Source organism: Gastrolobium bilobum, unplaced genomic scaffold (genome assembly GCF_033153095.1).
Source record: "Gastrolobium bilobum isolate Gb01-03AN ecotype WA unplaced genomic scaffold, APGP_CSIRO_Gbil_v1 utg212325, whole genome shotgun sequence".
NCBI lineage: Eukaryota > Viridiplantae > Streptophyta > Magnoliopsida > Fabales > Fabaceae > Gastrolobium > Gastrolobium bilobum.
In genome coordinates, this window is record NW_026897870.1 from 9,609 (window position 1) to 31,085 (window position 21,477).

The 21,477-nt window shown below is 36.2% G+C and overlaps 2 protein-coding genes across 2 annotated transcripts; both read left to right on the plus strand.

Moving 5' to 3' along the window:
- Positions 1 to 1,588: 1,588 nt before the first annotated feature.
- On the plus strand, positions 1,589 to 5,010 carry LOC133310930 (transcription factor MYB1-like). Its single transcript, XM_061511925.1, has 2 exons — positions 1,589 to 1,916; positions 4,125 to 5,010. The coding sequence occupies exons 1-2, from the start codon at positions 1,619 to 1,621 to the stop codon at positions 4,910 to 4,912; spliced, it is 1,086 nt and encodes a 361-aa protein (XP_061367909.1). The 5' UTR covers positions 1,589 to 1,618; the 3' UTR covers positions 4,913 to 5,010.
- A 9,065-nt stretch (positions 5,011 to 14,075) lies between these two features.
- Positions 14,076 to 16,749, plus strand: LOC133310931 (uncharacterized). Its single transcript, XM_061511926.1, has 2 exons — positions 14,076 to 14,519; positions 16,410 to 16,749. The coding sequence occupies exons 1-2, from the start codon at positions 14,077 to 14,079 to the stop codon at positions 16,648 to 16,650; spliced, it is 684 nt and encodes a 227-aa protein (XP_061367910.1). The 5' UTR covers position 14,076; the 3' UTR covers positions 16,651 to 16,749.
- Positions 16,750 to 21,477: the final 4,728 nt, after the last annotated feature.

The following is a 21,477-nucleotide window of genomic DNA, read 5'->3' on the forward strand; positions in this document are numbered from 1 at the left end:
CAGGTCAAAGAGTGAGAGAGACATACAATAGAGTATCCACGGTCTTATAGAGATCATACAATAGTTATAGACGACTAGTGAATTTCTTGTGCTTGTCTTCATATAATATGATTTTTCTCTTTCATGAGACCGACTAGTTATAGACCTCTCTCCTTGCATTCTCTTCATATAAGTAGTCATCTTGTAAAATATTACGAATCTATAGCATCTAAACACGCTTACACGGGACATGTTCTCATGGAGAGAGACAAGCTCATGTGGGGCATGAGCTACTGAAGGGGACACGCCCAACGTAGGGCGTGTGTGGCAGGAGAGAGACACGCCCCTGATGGGCGCTGTTTACAACAAGACAACGCCAATAATGACATATTCTCAAATGATGATAAAGTATGATTGATAATTTATAATTTACTGAAATTCAGATCTCACCCTATTGGAATTTTATTTCAAAGAAATTATGGCAAAGGCAGTAACCCAAGTAATATATAATCACGAATAACGTATTTTGGTTACTTATGTATTTATTTTTTGGAAAGTGCAAATAGTTTGAAGTAGAAACTATGACTATTTGTATTCCTAGGACCTTATGAAGGTTTTGTAAATGTCATGGTTGAGCCACCTTGTATTTAACTATGGAGATGTTAATTTGATACCCGGCTTTGTATGGATGTGTGTACATACACATACTTCTGTTTATTTGTATCTCTTTCTAGTGTAACTTGTCACCATAAATTGGGGTGTTACACAACACGAAGTTACGTCACATAAAAAATTCAACTTTAAGATAATTGACATATAATTTAGAAATTAGTGTAGATTGATATTTTTTTTTTGAGTTTGTCTACTCTCATGTGGTAGAATAGAACATATCTTATGCTAAGATACAAAATGATGAAACCCACCATTAAAAAAGAGAAAACAAAACAAAAGAAAATAGCAGCACACTTGTCGAAGTGTTTATGGCATAAGATAGTAGTCTCTTACAACATGAGACTATTATTTCCTCTCTCTTTTTTATAGAAAAAACAATATATTTCATGAGATAAAATATAGAGTAAATACCCTTTTTTCGTCCCTGGCAATTTTCACGAGGCACATTTTAGTCCCGGTCAATAAAAAATGCTCATTTTAGTCCCTAAAATTTGAAAAAAAGAGCCATGTTTGTCCTTCCGTTAGTTGGCATCTGACGGCCCAACTAACGGAGCACACGTGGACTGTTACTTTGCTGAGTCACCGTTAAATATGTCATCGTGGAAGTAATACGATGCCATTTTGAACATGCCTTATGTCTTCTTGGAGTTTTGGACAACTGAAGATCCTATTTGGTCTTTAACACTAAAAAACCACCATTGCAGACATGCTCCGTCATTATTCTTCGGGACTAAAACGTGTCTTATGAAAATTGTCAGAAACGAAAGATGGTACTCTAAAATATAAAATAGAAGAAAGGATAAAAGTATAAACGAAGAGGGGACAAGTGGACCCACTTTTCTCCCCCTTTTTCTTCCCTTTGGACAAAGTACCTAAACATTTTGCCCCTTTTTGTTTGCCGCTGCTTCTGTCTTCACGCTTTCACTCTTAGCTTTCTTACACTCACTTGTTAACTCACAGCTTACGGATGGAACCTGAAGAAACCAACACCGCCGTCGATGCTGACGTAAGCGGAGATGAAGGGTTGCTCGGGTTAGGTGAAGGAGGTGGCAGTGGCGGCGGCGACGGCGGTGGTAGCGGTAGGGACAGAGTGAAGGGTCCTTGGTCACCGGAAGAAGACGCCATTTTAAGCCGCCTCGTCAGCAAGTTCGGCGCCAGAAACTGGAGCCTCATCGCTCGCGGGATCGCCGGAAGATCCGGCAAATCTTGCCGGCTCCGGTGGTGCAATCAGCTTGACCCTGCCGTTAAGCGCAAGCCCTTCACTGGTACCTAATAACTGTTCTTGATTTTTTTTTTCTTTCGCAGCATTAGTGATTGGGTTTGAATTCAATTGTGTTCTTTAGTGTTCAATTTTTTTTTTTTAAACATTTGCTATTACATTTTTGGAATTCTTGATTTTCTTGGAATTTGCTATGTTCATTAGTCTTGTTCTGCAGCAAGTTGGATTTTGCATCTCGTCAGTTTTTTTTTTTTTGTGAGATTTGGTTTTGAAAAATGGGAATCCCATTCGTAATAAAGGTGAAAATAAAAATCTTTTGACCCTCAAACGTTTTTTTTTTTTTTTTGTCAAGTTTGTCCTTAAAGTTTTCAATTTTTTTAGTTTGATCCCTAATTTTTGGAATGCAATGTGAGATTATTTGATGTTATTCACTGAATGTATATATTCCTAATGTGTACTGAGTTAGCAAAGATGACACCCCATCAAGAAGTCAAATGAATAAATACAAGTCTAAAGCCCTTAGCTCAAGTGGCACCGAGCCTACTTGTTACTGACCCAAGATAAATTTCTAAAGATTTTGTAAGATTGTGTAAATTGTGATTTGAATTTATAGTTAGATTTTGATATATTCCAGTTCCATCATCACAAGTAATATTCCATCTCAATTGTCTTACCGCTTTTTGCAAGCACTGAATATAAGTTCACATATATGGTATATCATCATTTGTTGGGATACCTTCAATCAACTTGTGCCTATATTTGTAGAAACTGATCTAAGGTCTGGCCAGTGACTTGAGGGAAGATGATCTGTGTTTATGTAGGGTGATCCATTTGCTCTTTGAAGTGGACATTCATCCATAGAGTACAGCTGCCATGATCACACAAGTCTAGTGTGTTTTAAGTATACATAATACTTATGCACATGTGTTTGGGATCCAAACACAATGAGAAGGAAACTCACAGAAAACCAAACTGATACTTGTATTTATGAAGCTGATTAGTAAGAAACCGGTAAAAAGTAAAGACAACAAATGGAGATATAGAAAATTACGAGTAGGAAGAAGCATCTGCTAGTGATGCGGAGAAATTTGACAGAATAATAAAAGATGCAGAAAATGAATGACAGTCCAGTAGCATTTGAGGGGCTAAGGTCTCTCCCAAAGTCCCAATTCCCAGTCTAAATTCCCCAATACCCTCTAATTCCTCTACTCCCCCTTAATATTCTATCATGCAACAGTAAAAGATTCCAAAATATCACCCCCAAGTTAGTTACAATTACACCCACAAATACTATACATGAACTTTTAGATTATGAAACTGATTTTGACACATGGTGACAGAGCTTCTGATCTCATGAACCTCTCTTTTTTGTGGGTTAAAAGCTATTATATCACATAAAGAAAAGCTCAATATGCTCAGGATACATTATATCATGTAAATGAGCTATTATTACTGGTCTGTATTTGTGATCAAGGATTCTAGATATTATGAATACATCTCATTCCATATCAAGCTATCTCTGCTTCCCATGTTGCACTGCATTATGTTAGTTGGCCATTAAAATTTATTACTCTCCTTTTTGTTCCAATTTTATATCTAGTGGTCTATGATATTCAAGGTTTAATTGCAGTTTCCAGCAAAAACTATGGTATGATAAATTCAGGATCTAACGACTCTAAACTAGTTGACAACTAGAAAATCAGAAAGATGAGTTATGAGAATCCTCAAACAGAAAGCAAACAAGAATTAAATAAAGTCTAGTGTTTGGGAAATAATGAAATTACAGAGGTGAGTGTTAAATTTTTCTAAAATCTCAACCTAAGTATCCCTTTGGAATCAGCAGCTGCAACCAAAAAAACATAATAGTTGGTATAATAAATGAAGGTTCTTTTTCTTAGTTTTAGAGCTTCAATCTAAAAAAGTGAAGAAAAATTTCTGTTCCCTTATGATAGAGCTCTTTATTATCCATTTATTGTCTCACAGATGACTTTTCTGCAACATGCAGCTAAGACTAAGCTTCTTTTTTTGTGTGTGTGTGTGAAACTGCCCACTAAAAACAAATAAGAACTGTCTTCATTATCTTATGATTCAAGGCATAATACCACCAATGTATAGAAACACGCATTGCATTGAAAGTTGTGTGCATTAGAATTATATCATTTATATTTCCTTAGAAACCTCTGGATTTCAACTATTAAATCTTATTATGCCACTTTCCTGTAAATCTAGGCTAAACAAAGTAATGTCTTTTCAGATGAGGAGGACCGGATCATAGTTTCTGCTCATGCAGTCCACGGGAACAAATGGGCAGCCATTGCCAGACTTCTACCAGGAAGAACTGATAATGCCATTAAGAACCACTGGAATTCCACTTTGAGGCGCCGGGGAGTTGAACTTGATAAGATTAGGCTAGAATCTGGTAACATAGTGGATGATGTTAGCTTGGACAAAGCCAAAGCATCATCTGAAGAGACTCTATCTTGTGGAGATGTTAATTCCTTGAAATCCTCTGAAGGAAGGGATGTCAGTTCTGTGGAGATCATGGACGATAAATATGAAGACAAAGCACGGACTGAGGGTCAATTATACCATGAAGCCAAGGATCCACCTACCCTTTTTCGGCCAGCAGCACGTGTAAGTGCTTTTAGTGTATATCCCTCTTTTGAAGGTTTACAGCCTTCAACATCAATTCAAAGGCCTGTTCCAATGCAAGGACCCATTTTGCAATCATCAAAACCAGATATTGAATTTTTAAAAATGGTTGAAGGGATTTATGGTGACCGTTCTGTACCTCACCAGTGCGGCCATGGTTGCTGTGCTGTTCCAAATGATAAAGGGTACAAAAGCTCTTTGTTGGGACCAGAATTCATTGAATTTTCAGAACCCCCATCTTTCCCTAGTTTTGAGTTGGCTGCAATAGCTACTGACATTAGCAGCCTTGCTTGGATTAAAAGTGGGTTGGAGAGTAGTAGCGTCAAAGTGATGGGTGACACAGCTGGCAGGGTAATATCTAATGAATCTCAAGTACATATTGGCCATTAAAATGCCAAATAAATTTTCAGTCCTATTCTAAGTGGGAGGGACAGAATAATGGGCATGAAGACCATAATGATGTCAACCTGTTTGCCTGGAAAGTATACTAACGCAACTAAAATTTTAGGCTGTGGAGCTATGTGAATCATTGTAATAATGTAAATGGATTCGCTAGGTAAATTAGGATGTGGGGATCATGAGCTCAAGGAACACTTATCTTGTTTTCTGGGTGTTGACTGATTAAACTTTATTTCGTGTTGGAGACCTGTAATCACTAACAGATGTCCATAGTAGAAGGGGAGAATTTCTTGCATTCCAATTTGTTTGAGTTGATACTCTTCACTTTCTTATGGTGAGTAGAGCTCATCCGTGACAAAGGTAATTGCACCATAGTAGAAGTGTTTTATCGTGATTGGTACATTAATTCTGATCGGGCAACGAGATTGTGCCACGTGGCATCTAGTTCGCTTGGACCTTCAATGAACTTGGTGCATATCAGACACGTGGCTCACCTAGTTCGCTGCATGTGGCAACAAACTTCTCTAATGTGTCAGCATTTATTGCAACATAGTTCACTAATGGGAGTAGCGAACTTGTTATCTACCAGAAACGTGCCACATCAACAAATCAAGTTCGCTGGGCACTGTAGCGAACTTGCCTGCGTGACATATTTGGAAATAACACTGTTCGCTTGGCATTTGGGTAAAAAAATCAGTGAACAGTGATATTTTGGTCACTGTTCCAAAAATTATATCATCAACATATATTTGCATAAGCAAAATGTGATCATTGATTTTCTTTTTTTTGAAAGAGTTATGTTAATTTTCCCTCTTGTAAAACCTTTTTCCAAAAGAAACTTGCTTAATCTTTTATACGAAGCTCTTAGAGTTTGTTTCAAATCTTTTTCCAAAAGAAACCCACTTAATCTTACATGTCTTGCGTGATTGCACCCATACTCGCAACATTTGTAGTTGCTTGGTGCAACAAAGCAACTGTAAAGATTTTTTCCAAATGAATTAGAAAGAACGGAACACAAAAATTTGCAAAAGAATCAAGATAAAAAAGAGACTAGGATTGGAGAAACTATTTTTTGTAACTTGTTGCCTTTTGTGAGAAAAGAAGTGCAAAGCCATTCACGACAATATGTGTTTATATAGAAGTCCAATTGCAATTATAGTCGTTTATATAGAAGTTGTGACGGCTTATTCGGGTAAATTGTTTATCAGCATTTACTTGAGTAAATCACTTATAGTTACATGAGTAAATCGTTTACTTAGGTAATTGTCTTGTTTTACTCGTGTAAAAATTAGGACAAAAATATAAATTCATGCAATGTTCGATCCAATTCATCTCTAAATGATTTCTAATCACTATTAACACGAGTGAATGTGTCTAGCCATTGTATAGCAACTTTCATGTGTGTGTGATTTTGTATACATGATTAGACCATGTGAGTTTCTTTAATGCATGTTTTTGTGAACTATGAAAGCATTTCTTGAAGTGAGAGCTTAATAGTCTTCATTCTCTAAGTTTTCATACTTAATTATATATTTCTGTTGTAAATAATAATAATTTAGTTATTATTTAGTCATTTATTTGTTGTATTGGGCCAAGCCCATTAGGTTAAAATTAGGTCAAGTATTCTCTATAAATAGAGAACCATTTGTACAGATTATTTACAATTCTATAATATATTAGAATACCCTTTTTCAAGTTGGTATCAGAGCTCTCGATCTGAGGGCTTTGCTTCTGCACATATTATCTTCTTTTTTAACAAAACCCTAATTTCTTTGCCTCTTGCCGCCATCAGCCACCACCGGAAAATTTTTCCAGGGACCTTTTAGACCAAGGGGATCATTGTTGACCTTATTTTTCCTCCGATCTATCATTCTACGCACTGTTCCTCCGCCACAAACGACCGAAACACCTCCGACCGCCTCCAATCAGATCTGTCTTCACCGTTTGGACCACTTTCCGGCAACTTTTCAATCGCGACCACCCACAAACAGGTGCGCGCTCACCAGACGACCACACCAGAAAAATCTCAGCCGGCGAAGCCCCTCCACGCGCTCTCACGCGTCGCCCCTTTCCCGGCGAGTGAATCCCACGCGCAGCTCCTTTCTCCGGCGCGTGGAGGCGCGTGCGGCCGTGTTTTTGGACCGGACCACCACCATTCTTCTCGTCTTCTTGTCTTCTGTCTGGATCTGTAATTATTTTTCTGATCATAGGTCATTTGATATTCTGTTTGGTTGATTTTATCGCTGGTTGTTAACTTTTTTTGTTAAAGAATGGCCGAGCATGATAGTTCTTCGATCTTATCTGGTAAGAGCACACGTTCTATATCTCTTCTTGCTTCTTGCACTGATTTTAAAACCTCGTGGATTTTGGATTCTGGTGCAACTGATCATATGGCTTGTCGTACTGAGTTGTTTTGTTCTTATCATCCTACTGTTGGTAGTCATACTATATCCATAGCTGATGGATCCCATAAATCAGTTATTGGTTCTGGTAACATTCAAATTCAACCTTCCTTGTTTCTTAAAAATGTTCTTTATGATGTTATCAAAAAAAAAAAATGTTCTTTATGTTCCTCAGCTTTCTACTAATCTTATCTCCACTCAAAAACTTACAACTGATTTGAATTGTTCTATCACATTTTTTCCTTCTCATTGTCTTATTCAGGATCTTACCACGAAGAAGACAATTGGAGTTGCTAATGAACAGGATGGGTTGTATCATCTCCTTCCAGACCATGCTAGCAAAAATCAGTTATTAATGACACGTCATCCTTCTACTGCAGAGTCTATGATTTGGCTCCATCACAAGCGTCTGGGGCATCCACCATTTAGTCTTTTGAAGTCTATGTTCCCCTCTCTGTTTCTCAATAAGTCGGTTGAGACCTTTCATTGTGATGTTTGTAAATTTGCAAAACACCATCGAGTGTCATTTCCTTCTAGCACTATTAAAAGCAGGGAACCTTTTTCTCTTATCCATTCTGATGTTTGGGGCCCTTCTAAAGTGCACAGTGTTTCAGGTGCAAGGTGGTTTGTTTCTTTTATTGACGATTGTACTCGGATAACATGGATATACTTGATGAAAGACAAGTCTGAAGTACCAGAGATATTTATTCGGTTTCATCACATGGTTGAGACTCAGTTTGATAAGGGTATTAAAAGACTCAGATCTGATAATGGTACTGAGTACGTCAATCAACGCCTGTCACAATTCATTTCAGACAGAGGTATGATTCATGAGCTCACATGTGTTGATACCCCTCAACAAAACGGGGTTGCTGAAAGGAAAAATCGTCACCTTCTTGAATTTGCTAGAGCACTACTTTTCCAGACATCTGTTCCTAGTTCTTATTGGGGAGAAGCAGTATTAGCTGCAACTTTTTTGATCAACCGTTTACCTTCACGGGTTCTTAACAATATCAGTCCTATTCATTCCATGACTTCCTTCTTTCCTTCTGTTCCTATATTGCAGAGCCTTCCACCAAGAGTGTTTGGATGTGTTGCCTTTGTCCATGTTCATAAACAACATCGGAGTAAGTTAGATCCTAGGGCTCTTAAGTGTGTCTTCCTTGGTTATAACCCTTATAAAAAAGGGTACAAGTGTTATCATCCACCAAGTCGGAAATTTTTTGTTTCTATGGATGTCACCTTTCAAGAATCTGAATCTTATTTCCTGGGTTCTCATCGTCAGGGGGAGAATAGTTCTTCAGAAGACTCGTCCCCTTCCTTCTTTGAGTCTGGATCAATCTTCTCTCTTCCTAGTGTGTCTGCTCCTGGTGTGTCAGAACCTTCAAATACACCTGAGATACAACCCATACTGTCTCACCAGCAACCTCAATTGTTTGAACCACTGGTAAGTCCTGAATCTCCTATTTCTTCTGAGTCTCCTGAATCTCCTGTTTCTGATTCTAATATTATTTCCTCTCATGATTTGTCTATTTCTTCTTATATCTGTAATGGCTTACCCATTGCTTCTACTTCTGATGACTTACCTATTGCTCTTAGAAAAGGAAAAAGATCTTGTCACAAGAAAACTTGTTCCTCCTGTCCCTCTTGTACTCAATACTCTATCTCCCACTTTGTTTCTTCTGCTAATCTTTCTGTGCAGCACAAAAGCTTTGTTTCAGCACTAGATTCTATTGCAATCCCAAAATCAGTACATGAAGCCTTGAAAGATAGGAATTGGGCTCAAGCCATGCAAGAGGAGATGAATGCTCTGGAGAAAAATAAAACATGGGAGGTTATTGATAGACCCAACGGAAAGAAAGCAGTAGGGTGCAGATGGGTTTATGCCCTGAAATATAATTCTGATGGCACTCTTGAGAGATATAAGGCTCGATTAGTGGCCAAAGGTTACACTCAAACCTATGGCATTGATTATGAAGAAACCTTTGCTCCAGTTGCAAAGATGAATACAGTGAGAATCTTGTTATCCCTTGCTGCCCATTACAATTGGGATATAAATCAATTTGATGTGAAAAATTCTTTCCTCAATGGTGAGTTAGAAGAAGAAGTCTACATGGAAATCCCGTCTGGTTTTGATTCTGTGAAGGGGGAAAATAAAGTTTGTAGATTAAAAAAGGCCTTGTATGGATTGAAGCAGTCACCTCGTGCTTGGTTTGGAAGATTTACTAAGGTTATGATGACCTTAGGATACAGACAGAACCAAGGAGATCACACTCTTTTCTTCAAGCACTCCTAAAATGGGAAGCTTACTGTGCTCCTTGTATATGTTGATGATATTATTATCACAGGTGATGATTTTGTGGAGAGACAGATTCTGCAAACACGGCTTGCCTCTGAGTTTGAAATCAAAGACCTTGGGAAACTGAGATATTTCCTAGGGATAGAAGTAGCTCATTCAAGCAAAGGAATTTTTATCAGCCAGAGAAAATATGTTCTTGATCTTCTCAAAGAAGCAGGAAAGCTCGGGTGTAAACCCTCTAATACTCCTATTGAGCAGAATCACAAGATGGGCTATGAAGAAGAGAGTCCTCCAGTTGATAAAGGACAATATCAACGGCTAGTTGGGAAATTGATATATTTGGCCCATACTAGACCAGACCTAGCTTATGCTGTTAGTGTTGTCAGTCAGTTTATGCACGATCCAAAAGAAAAACACATGCAGGCAGTAGAGACAATTCTTCAGTATCTTAAAGGTACTCCTGGTAAAGGATTGTTATTCCGACGTGATGGCAATCTATCTTTAGAAGTCTACACAGATGCTGATTATGCTGGATCCGTGACTGACCGTCGTTCTACCACTGGTTATTGCATGTTTCTTTGCGGTAACTTGGTGACATGGAGAAGTAAGAAACAAGATGTGGTTGCCAGATCAAGTGCAGAAGCTGAATTTCGAGTTATGGCTCAAGGCATTTGTGAGTTACTGTGGCTGAAAATTGTACTTGATGATCTCAAAATAAAATGTGAGGGACCTATGAAGCTGCTATGTGATAATAAGTCCGCTATTTGTATAGCTCATAATCCAGTTCAACATGATCGGACTAAACATATTGAGTTTGACCGCCATTTCATCAAAGAAAAGCTTGATAGCGGGTTGATTACCACTCCATACATTCCCACTGGGCGTCAATTAGCTGATCTATTAACAAAGGGGCTTCCTTCAGACAGATTTCAAGAACTTACTAGCAAGCTGAGAATGATAAATATCTATTCCTCAGCTTGAGGGGGAGTGTTGTAAATAATAATTATTTAGTTATTATTTAGTCATTTATTTGTTGTATTGGGTCAAGCCCATTAGGTTAAAATTAGGTCAAGTATTCTCTATAAATAGATAATCCTTTGTACAGATTATTTACAATTCTATAATATATTAGAATACCCTTTTTCAAGTATTTCTAACTATGTAAGTTTTTGTCTTGACTTGTATTCCTTTGTCTTCAAGTTTTGAGCTTCTTAGGTCTTCATTTGCCTTGACATCTTTGAGTTTAGGGTTGACTTTGTCTCTTTGAGTTGTTCTTTGCTTTAGTCTTCTTTCACTTATGCTTTCATGTTGAGCTCACTTGTACTTTGTTATTATCAACTCAAGTATTTTCACTTTCATAACCTTTAGTGTTCAATAGCATGACCCGATGTCATCCACTAGACAAAACTCAACTTTGATGGGGCAACCGAGATGGAGACAAGAATCACTGGATGTGGAGGCCTTATAAAAGACAACCAAGGCAAATGGAAGGAAGGGTATTCTTATAATATTGGAATTTGTATTTCGATGGAAGCATAACTATGCCGTGTCATGGCAAGTTTAGAATATGCCTGGTCATTGGGAACAAAGAAAATTATAATGAAAGGAGACTCATTGATAATCATGTCGATAATTAGCGACAAGGGTAATGCAGTTCAAGCTTAGATACAAAATGTTTGGAATGTTCGATTTCAACACACACAGAGAGAAGAAAATATGTGCACAGACCAGCTCTCCAAGAATGTCACTAGCAAGAAATAAGAAATATATCTCTATAACGAGCTTTCACAAGACATTTTCTATATTTAATGCAAATCATGTACGAGATTCAGACTTATCTACTTTCCTTTGTTGCTTGGGCTATTGCCCTCCTTAGTTATTAAAAGATCTGAAAGCTCCTATTGATTACCAAAAATAAATAAAAAAATAATACAAAAAAATGGTAGATTTTAATTTTGGGTAAAAGTAATATTCCGAATTTTTTTTTCGGTAGTACATCAAATATTTTTGCTATATTCTTTTAATGTTTTTTGTTTCATTTATTTACGGAAAAAAGAACCTGAAATTGATTAAATAGATCAAACTTGTAACGTTCGAATTATATGACGATGTCACTAGAGACAAATAGGATGAGTTGTAAAAAAGAGTTGGGAGTTAAAGAAATTTGAAAGAAGAAAGGAAAGTGAAGGTGAAAGGTGGCAATAAATTGTATCAAAGATTTAGTGTATCCCACCAATAAAAATATTATATGTCAATTAAATTTATTTATTTTTGTCAAAAAAAAAATTACTCTCTTCTAATATGTAATGCTCTCATTAATGAAATGAGATGTACTGAATCTAAATACAGTAACAATACCAAAAATTTATTAGAAGGGTGGGGATGGAAATATTTATACGGGTTGGGGTTAGGTTGAGAATCGTGTAACATATAAGCTAGCGCGTGAAATCCTAGTAGAACTTCTTGTTCCACGTAGCAATTTATAACTTGTAAAGTGGAACAATAATTTCCAACTTGTAAAGTAGAAGAACAATTTCCAACACGGGCTACCACGTCCACATGATAGCTTGTATTTTTTTATTTTTATATAATTCGTATTGATAAAGACGAGTTTGCTTCTCTAGATGACACGTATAAAGTGCGATATCACTTTAATAATATCTTTTCCACGTGTACCATTTTACAATTTTTTTTTTCTTTGGTAAGCTTTTACAAATTTTTTCTTTTGTCTTAATTTGTACTTGAATGGCAAAAATGCCAATACAATAAAATAAAAAACTATTGTATTATTGTATAAATATTTTATGATGTTATTTCACTCTTTTCCTTTACTCTCTAAACTAGGAAAGTGTTAAGGAAATTAGCAATAAATAAGTCATATTTGTTTCATTTCATTTCATACTCTCAAATTTAAAAAAGCAAAAATAAAGATATTCAATAAATATGTAATACTAAATAAAACCTTGGATGCATTCAAATAATCACAATAGTATGTCTTATTATTATTATTTAAATTGTGTTATTAAATTTATAATTGTATACATCCGAAAAACGTCGAATATATGCATCTTAGGCTAAATAGCAGCATTTTAATGGTAAATGTATTCCCCCCCACCCCCCAATTTTATATTGCTTCATTTTATGATAAAATTTAAATTTTGAAGAATTGTTATTTATATTTGGGAAAACAATTTTTTATTCAACTTCCCAGGTGTGCGCTTCATCGTTATCCGTACACACGTTCGTCAATGTTTATGAGCCACATGCTTAATCCTATCACACATAGAAAAACAGAAACCATTGGCGTCAGCTCTCTTGGCTGCTTTATCATTACTACGCTCACTTTTTTTTTTAAGGAAATGTTTAAATTATATTTTCTTATTTTAAAAATTATACTCTAAGGCTTTAAAAAATGAAATTTTTTTGATCATTCCTATTATTAAATTACCAATAATGCTAAAAGTATAAATGATCAGAAAATATATATTTTTTTTTGAAAATATTTCAATCGGTTCATTGATTCGCAATTAATCCGATCGGGGCAGGTCTAAGATTAAGGCTTTAAACCTCTCCCAAAGGTAGTACTAGAGAGATTCGAACACACACTCTCACCCTCACCTGCTTAGCTCCCATGCGCCAACTGAGCTATTAGCATTTGGTATTTGAAACAAGTTTATGTTTATTAAGTTAGATTAAAATGCAGAATGCATTATAGAGAAAAAATATATAATTTTCCAAAATAAAAAATAATGAATTTATTTTACCTTCATTATTATTATCATTCTTATTACATTGTTTGTATAGCATCTCAACACATGATATTTGTGTGCTTTTAATTAAGTAATTATTAAATTTTATATTATAGATTTAGATGTTACTAACTTTGAAAGATACCAAAACACAGAGAGAGTTACCATTACCACTTGCTTTATTAATGTTGATGTTTCTCTTTCTTTTTGTTTTCAATGCCCCCACCTCTTTATCTATGCAATCTGTTCTGTGCTCTCTCTGCACGTTTTCTGTTCTTGTTTGCAGTGTCATTGTCCATGTCTTCAGCCAGAGCAAGAGTCTCTGTCTGGTAGACCGTTGTTTCTCTCATTGCTTACACCCTTACCCTTCTCTCTCTCTCTCTCTCTCTCTCTCTCTCTCTCTCTCTAAGCTAGCATTCTTGAGCTTGGAGCCTTGAAAGGATGGAACTTTCCTCAATCTGTTCCAAAACTTGAAACTTTTGGAATCATGCATTAATGGGGTTGAAGGCAAGGGTCACCTAATCTAATTCTCAATTCTTTATACCCTGCAAGTTTTTGTTTTTTGTGTGTATGTATATGCACTTTTTGGTTCTAGTACTATAGGTTCTTGGTGAAGGGCTATAAACCCCAAAGTTACAAACTTTGGGGTTTCATGCTCTTTAAGCTCTCTTTTTTGTTTTTCTTTTCTCTTCTGGGTCTTGGAAAATGTCCACTATTCAGATGTCTCATGTGGATTTGGAGCAAGGAAGAAGTCACCACCGTTCTGTGACTGGAAGTGATGTGAGTGTGTGCTTCTCTGATGCTGATGATGGTTCCTGCTATTCCCATTTCTATTCAACAAATGGTGGTTCATATGATGATTACAACTTTGATTGTGGTTCTGATCCTGAGGTTGGGGGTGATGCTGATTTTGGGAGGGCTTCTTCTGTTACTGATTGTTCTGTGGAGGTGGAAATTGAAAATGGGGTTCCTGAAATTAAAGTGCATTTGGCTAAAGTGGAGAGGAATTGTAGGATTTGTCACCTGGGTTTGGAGAGTGATAGTCAGGAATCTGGAGTTCCCATTGAATTGGGTTGTTCTTGTAAGGATGATTTAGCTGCTGCTCACAAGAACTGTGCAGAAACCTGGTTCAAGATTAAGGGGAATAGGTGAGTATTAAAATCCAATCTTTCCTTATTTGGATTGTGGAAGTTTATTTTTATGCTAAACTTTCATAGTTTTGGGGGAAAAAAAATTTGATACCTTTTAACTAGTCATGTCATGTCTCCTAGCTGCCCAAAAATTTCACAATTACTGACATTTGATTTTTACGTATAAGATATGATATTAATTATTATAGAGTAGAAAAATTCTGAACTGGAATTGAAGTGTTTAGTTGGCAATTTAAGTTGTGTATAGTTTAATTAAATGTTGAATAAAAGTTTGATGAACATGATGGAAAATGTACTTGGAAGCTCATTTAGAGCGTTTAAGGAACTGGACTTAAAGGAGGCAGGGTCCATTATTTCTTCAAGAGAGGGTAAAGTTATAGAAGATTAGCTTATTTAAAGAAGATTATTGAAAAAGAAAGGCTTAAAGCATCAGCCAGTCTCACTGATTCGCTGACATGTTTAAAGCACAATGGGATTCCTTGTTGCTTTGTCCCTTTTCTGAAATTTAGGAATTTCATATTACTTCTTTTTCATTCTCTTTATCACAATCAAAGTGGAGATTTGACGCCTTCAGCCTTGTGTTGATGTATTCAATATTCATTTTTCATGGTGGATGCTTATAGTTCTGATGTGCCACCTTGGATATCATAACAAAAAGTTAAGGATCATTCATAATTTGCTCTTTTGTGATGCATGATGACATCTAACTTTTAGTTTGCGTAATTGTTTTGATTACCACAAGATAACAAGTGTCCAGATCCTAGTTGAAGTACTTTTGGGGTAAAATATTTTCGTACTTTATGTTAGGTTCAGCAGTGTCACTTGTAGTTAGTAGAACAGTTAAAACATGGACTCATTGCCACTGAGCTAATCCTTGATTTTAATTCAGTCCATGAATTCTTAACCAAAGTAGTGCTATAATTTTTCTCTGCTTTTCTGAAAACATGGTAGTGGGGCCTATATTATTGATGGAATAGCTGTTCCCCACGTAATTCCATCCATGTTCATGATTAATGGCTAAATTAAATTTCAACAATGAAACAGAATTTGAATCTGTTCTCTTCTTTAATATATCTATTGATGCTTTACTTTTATTGGTTGAAATTATTTCATAATGCTATCTTTTTCTTTGTTTATGGGTTTTCAAAAAGCATCATGGTTTATCATGTGATACTTTGTCATAGTCCCAAAGACAATTATGGATTTGTAGAAGGAAGGTATCAAGTGGGGCTTGGGCTATCTAGAGCTTAAAAGTAACCTCTTTGCTATGACAACTTAGTGGAAACACATATATTAAATGTCAATACACTTTATTAAATTTGAATAAAATTTCTTCATTGCAAGAGTGAAGGAATAATTTCCCCAACCCTCAAGTCATGGATCAACTAACAGAGAGTTATTCTAGCTTAACTAGTGATCTCGAGTTCAAGTGTTGGGTATGCAAGTGTGTTAAAACTTGATAAGAAGAGTTATGCCGTCCTTGTGGTCCTGGCTCGAATCCAGATTAGTCGACACCCGTTGGTAGTCGGATACCACATGATTTATACAAAAAATAAAAATAATTGCTCCATCCTTCCACTATTTCCACATTCAACTGAATGAGTAGAAAACTTAAGGGTTTGGATATAATAATTTTCAAGTTCATGGTTGTTGACAATGTAGCCTTTTCTATGCTATATTGTTTTTATCATGCATTTTCAATGCTATGTTAGTTCTTGGTTTGCTTGTTTATTTTTTATTTTAGCAATAGGTTGATGGGATTTATCATATCTACTTTCTTCAAGTCATGTAACTATACAATTATAATTATAGCAATTTATCTGAACACCTTTTTCTTCAATTGTAATTTTCTAATTATTTTTTTTCTGTTTGTTTAAATTTTAATAGGACTTGTGAAATTTGTCATTCTGTTGCACAGAATGTTTATGGTGGAAATGAGGACACAACAGAGACTTTGAGTGACAGCAACAATGCTACTGCAGCACCAGCAGTCTCAACACCTTCTCCTTCATCAGAAACTAGAAGATTTTGGCATGGCCATCGCTTCCTGAATTTTCTGCTTGCTTGTATGGTTTTTGCATTTGTCATATCATGGCTTTTTCACTTCAATGTGCCACCATCATCTTAATCTCCTGCATAGTTTCTTTTATAATTTAAAAGAAAAGTGAAAGCTGATTAGCGGGGGCAAAATAGAGAAAGATGATAAGAAAAGAGGAAGAAAAAAAAAAGAAAAAAAGAAAAGAAAAAAGAAAAAAAAGGAGAAACCGCAATCTTTTATCCAAAGAGATTGTTTCTTAAGAGAACTAATGCTCTTACATATTGAGGCTTTATATATAACATCTTTTTCTCTATGCAAGCAAACTGTTTGTTTTTTTTTGTTTTAGTTGGACTTTACAACGCTTTCTTATGTAGAGAAGAATCTTATAAGGTGAGCTTGTCACTAATGTTTAAAAAACCTCTTATTCTTATTCTATCTTTCAAAATCGATGTGATTTATGGACAAATATCAAATGTATATTATAATATATTGTTGCTCCAATACTTTTTCCTGCATGATGATTTTGTTTCTATTAGTTTATGGGTTAAATGTTTTTCATGTTATAGGAGATAATTTTTTCTCCTACACATAAAAAGGTGTGTGAGTTCTATGTTTTTCATTGTCACTAATTTTTTCATATTATATTCATTGTGTAATTATTAAAGTCTTAAGTTAATGTGTGTAAATATTATGCCTGTTTGTTTGTTTATCTCTGGCACATCTTTCTCTATTTTTATTTTTATTTTCATTCATTAAAAGTGAGAAGAAAATGGGTCTTCATAAAAATGACAAAATGCTAGATAAAAATGAGAGTGCATGACATGATCACAGTCACATTAATTTATTAAAAAACAAAAGCTCAATACGAAATGAATCAACCTTTAAAGTAAGTGGTACGATGATTATTCATACCGCCTGTGACTATTATCAGAGTCCAAGACCATTAACTCTCAAGCCCATGTCCAAGCCCAAGTTCAAGGCCAAGCAGTAGCCCAAGTTCAAGGCCGAGCAGTAGCAGCTCCTGAAGCTTCCAATGCTTGCATAAGAAGAACGATCATGAAAGATAAATGCTAACAACTTTCTGTTAAGACGTTAGCACAGTTGTAATTCAGTTAGAGTTAGTTATTTCTTTCCTTTCTTCCCTTATGTATTGAGCTCCATATAAATTGGACTATGATGTAAGCTTCTGAATTAATTCAATGGAATCAGTATTATTCATTTCTGTTATGGTATCAGAGCTCTGGTATTCTGCTTCGTTAATTTTCATCTTTCGATTGTTCTTGATTCTTCTTTCATCTCAAACCTTTCTTCGTCCATAGCAATGGCTTTTGCTCTAGATTTTAACACCAACCTTCCTCATCCATTATACTTGCATCCTAATGAAAGTCCTTCTTTGGTTTTGGTATCACCACCATTGACTGGAAATAACTATCATACGTGGGCTCGAAGCATGATAGTAGCTCTTCTTTTTAAGAACAATATCTGTTTAATCGATGGAACTGTTGATCCTCCTGATGTTGATGATCCAGCTTATTCTCAATGGCATCGATGCAATACAACTGTTTTAGCATGGATTCATAGATCAATTTCTGAATCCATTGCAAGATCCATTATCTGGATAGAATCTGCTCGTGATGCTTGGTTGGATCTCAAGGAAAGATTTTCTCAAACTAATATTTTTCACATTTCGGATTTTTAAGAGATTTGTAAATTGCAGCAAGGAGAACATCCTGTTTCTGAATTTTTTACTGAGCTTAAAACGATGTGGGATGAATTGGAAAATTTGAATCCTCTTCCTACATATGAATGTGCTCCTCCATGTGCTTGTGGAGCGATGTTAAAAGTACGAGCTTATCGTGACAAGGACCATGTGATTCGGTTCTTGAAAGGATTGAATGAACAATATACTTCGATTAGATCACAGATCATGATTATTGATCCTTTGCCTAATATCAATAAGGCATTCTCTATGATTGTTCAACAGGAAAGACAATTGGGATCTGAATCAGGTAATATTGTTACCAATAATACTCAATCATTTGCTATGTTCAACAACAACACTGCAAATAATAATAATCGCAGATCTTTCAATCCAAATGGTGGAAGATATAGTAAAGGACGTGGATTTGCTGGGAGAAATAGTTCTGGACGTGGATTTGGAGGCAGGGTTTGCACTCACTGTGGGAGATCAAACCATACCGTGGAGACATGTTACCAATTACATGGTTATCCACCTGGATATTGCTCAAGAGTTCCAGACACTCGCACTGCAAATATTGTGTCCACTAAAGCTGACAATTCGAGTATGATCAATAGCAATCAGATTTCTCAAGATCAATACCAACACATCCTCTCGATCTTGCACAACAACAAATCTGGCAATACAGTTGCTCCACCATCTCATCATGATAATGTAGTACAAGTTTCAAATGCTGAAACCAATGCATCAGGTATCTCAAGTGATCAGTGGATTATTGATACTGGGGCCACTGATCATATCTCTCACCTTACCTCATGTTTCATGAGTCTTCATAAAATTGAGCCAATCACAATTAATCTTCCTGATGGTACACAAGTTGTTTCTAGTTATTCTGGTTCAGTTTACTTGTCACCAAAACTGATTTTAACAGATGTTCTTTTAGTGCCTGAATTTCATGTCAACTTAATATCTGTTACAAAGTTATTAAGATCACTTGATTGTTTTCTCACATTCTTTGATTCCTTTTTCCATATTAAGCAGACACAATCCCAGGAGATGATTGGTATTGCTGAGCGAAAGTGAGGTCTATATGTGATAGTCTATGATGGTGTTGTCAAGCGTGAACAAAAGATGCAAAGCCAAGAAAGATGTGATGTAAATAATTCAGCTTGTTTTTCAGATAGTTGTTCCTTATGGCATCGACGTTTAGGTCATGCTTCAGATGTTGTATTGCGTATCATGTCATTGCAATTTCCCTTTATTCATAGTTGCCATATAAAGCCTTGTGATGCTTGTCACTTGGCCAAACAGAAACGTCTCCTTTTCCTTCCATCACAGAATAAAATAGACAAGATATTTGATGTTCTGGTTGTGGATATATAGGGTCCTTTTAACAGTTTATCAATAATGGCTATAAATACTTCTTGACTCTAGTAGATGGTCACTCTCGTTTCACTTGGGTGGTGCTAATGAAAACTAAAGGTGAAACTCGAGGACACGTTAAACATTTTTTGGCTTATGTTGAGAATCAGTTCAATACTACAATCAAGATCCTTCGTAGTGATAATGGAAATGAATTTTCCATGAATCAATTTTTTCAGAAAAAGGAATTCTTCATCAAGTTACTTGTGTTGAGATTCCGGAGCAAAACTCAATAGTTGAACGTAAGCATCAGCACTTACTCAATGTGGCTCGAGCACTGTATTTTCAAGCTTCATTACCCATTACCTTATGGCCATATGCTGTAGCACATGCAGCACACTTAATTAACTGTACTTCCTCTCCTAACCTTGATAACAAAACCCCTTATGAAATCCTCCATGGATCATTTCCTGATCTTTCTCACCTCAGAGTATTTGGGAGTCTGTGTTATGCTTCCACTCTCAAAGCCCATCGCACCAAGTTTAGCCCAAGAGCAAGAAAAGCTGCGTTCCTTGGATACAGAGAAGGGACCAAAGGATTTTTACTTTATGACCTCACATCACATTCCTTATTTGTTTCTAGGAATGTGGTATTCTATGAAGCCTTGTTTCCTTTCCAAAAAGCCTACACACCTAATCCTATACATCAATTAGTTTCTTCTGATACTCCCTTTGACTTAACACCCATAGACACCGAACCTATACCACAGCCCATACCTTAGTCAAATATAGAACTCACACAAAACTCCATACCTGACTTACCTACAGAAACAAATGGTACTTTTGTATCAACTCTTGCACCTCCTCTACCTGTAGCAACAGATAACACAGATCTACCCGTAGCAACAGATAACACAGAAGCTAATGATGTTGACACAGAAGCTGTGAATCACAATAATCCAGCAGAAATAGCTCCTCTTTGTCGATCATCACGCTTACACACTGCTCCACATTATCTATTAGACTATCACTGTGGCCTCTCAACTACTCAACATGCCAGCACATCTCCAGGTATTTCTAAACCCATTAAATATCCCTTATCCGATGTCATATCTTATGATAAATGTTCATATCCATACAAAAATTTATGTTTTAACTCATCTGTTCACTATGAGCCCCACACTTATTCTCAAGCCTCTAAATATGAACATTGGCAAAAGGCTATGGAAGATGAATTATCTGCTCTTGCACAAAACAACACTTGGTCACTTATGGAGCTACCTAAAGGAAAGCAATCCATAGGATGCAAATGGGTATACAAGATTAAATACCGTTCAGATGGCTCCATTGAACGTTACAAGGCACGTCTGGTGGCTAAGGGATTCACTCAGCAAGAGGGAGTAGATTATTTCGATACTTTCTCTCCAGTTGCGAAGCTCACTTCAGTTAGAACATTACTTGCAGTTGCTGCCATCAAAGGGTGGTATCTGGAATAGTTAGATGTGAATAATGCCCTCCTACATGGTGATCTTTACGAAGATGTGTACATGGAACAGCCTCAAGGTCTTATAGCCAAGTCCAAGCTTGTTTGTAAACTCAACAAATCACTCTATGGACTCAAGCAGGCGAGCAGGAAATGGTATGCCAAGCTATCTTCAGCCTTGGTTTCTATTGGTTACGTACAAGCTAAGGCATATCACTCCATGTTTGTTTTAAGTGATTCTGATACGTTTACTGTTCTCCTAGTATATGTGGATGATATCATCCTTTCGGGCAATTCCCTTGCTGAGATACAACGAGTCAAGGCATTTTTGGATGGTAAATTCAAGATAAAGGACTTTGGTAGCCTTCGATTCT

What these genes read in the sequence shown, in the direction of transcription:
- LOC133310930 (XM_061511925.1), top strand. Translation starts at nt 1,619, where the DNA reads ATGGAACCTGAAGAAACCAACACCGCCGTCGATGCTGACGTAAGCGGA. An exon ending in TAAGCGCAAGCCCTTCACTG is followed by an intron (nt 1,917 to 4,124) that starts GTACCTAATAAC and finishes ATGTCTTTTCAG; the next exon opens with ATGAGGAGGACCGGATCATA.
- LOC133310931 (XM_061511926.1), top strand. Translation starts at nt 14,077, where the DNA reads ATGTCCACTATTCAGATGTCTCATGTGGATTTGGAGCAAGGAAGAAGT. An exon ending in TTCAAGATTAAGGGGAATAG is followed by an intron (nt 14,520 to 16,409) that starts GTGAGTATTAAA and finishes AAATTTTAATAG; the next exon opens with GACTTGTGAAATTTGTCATT.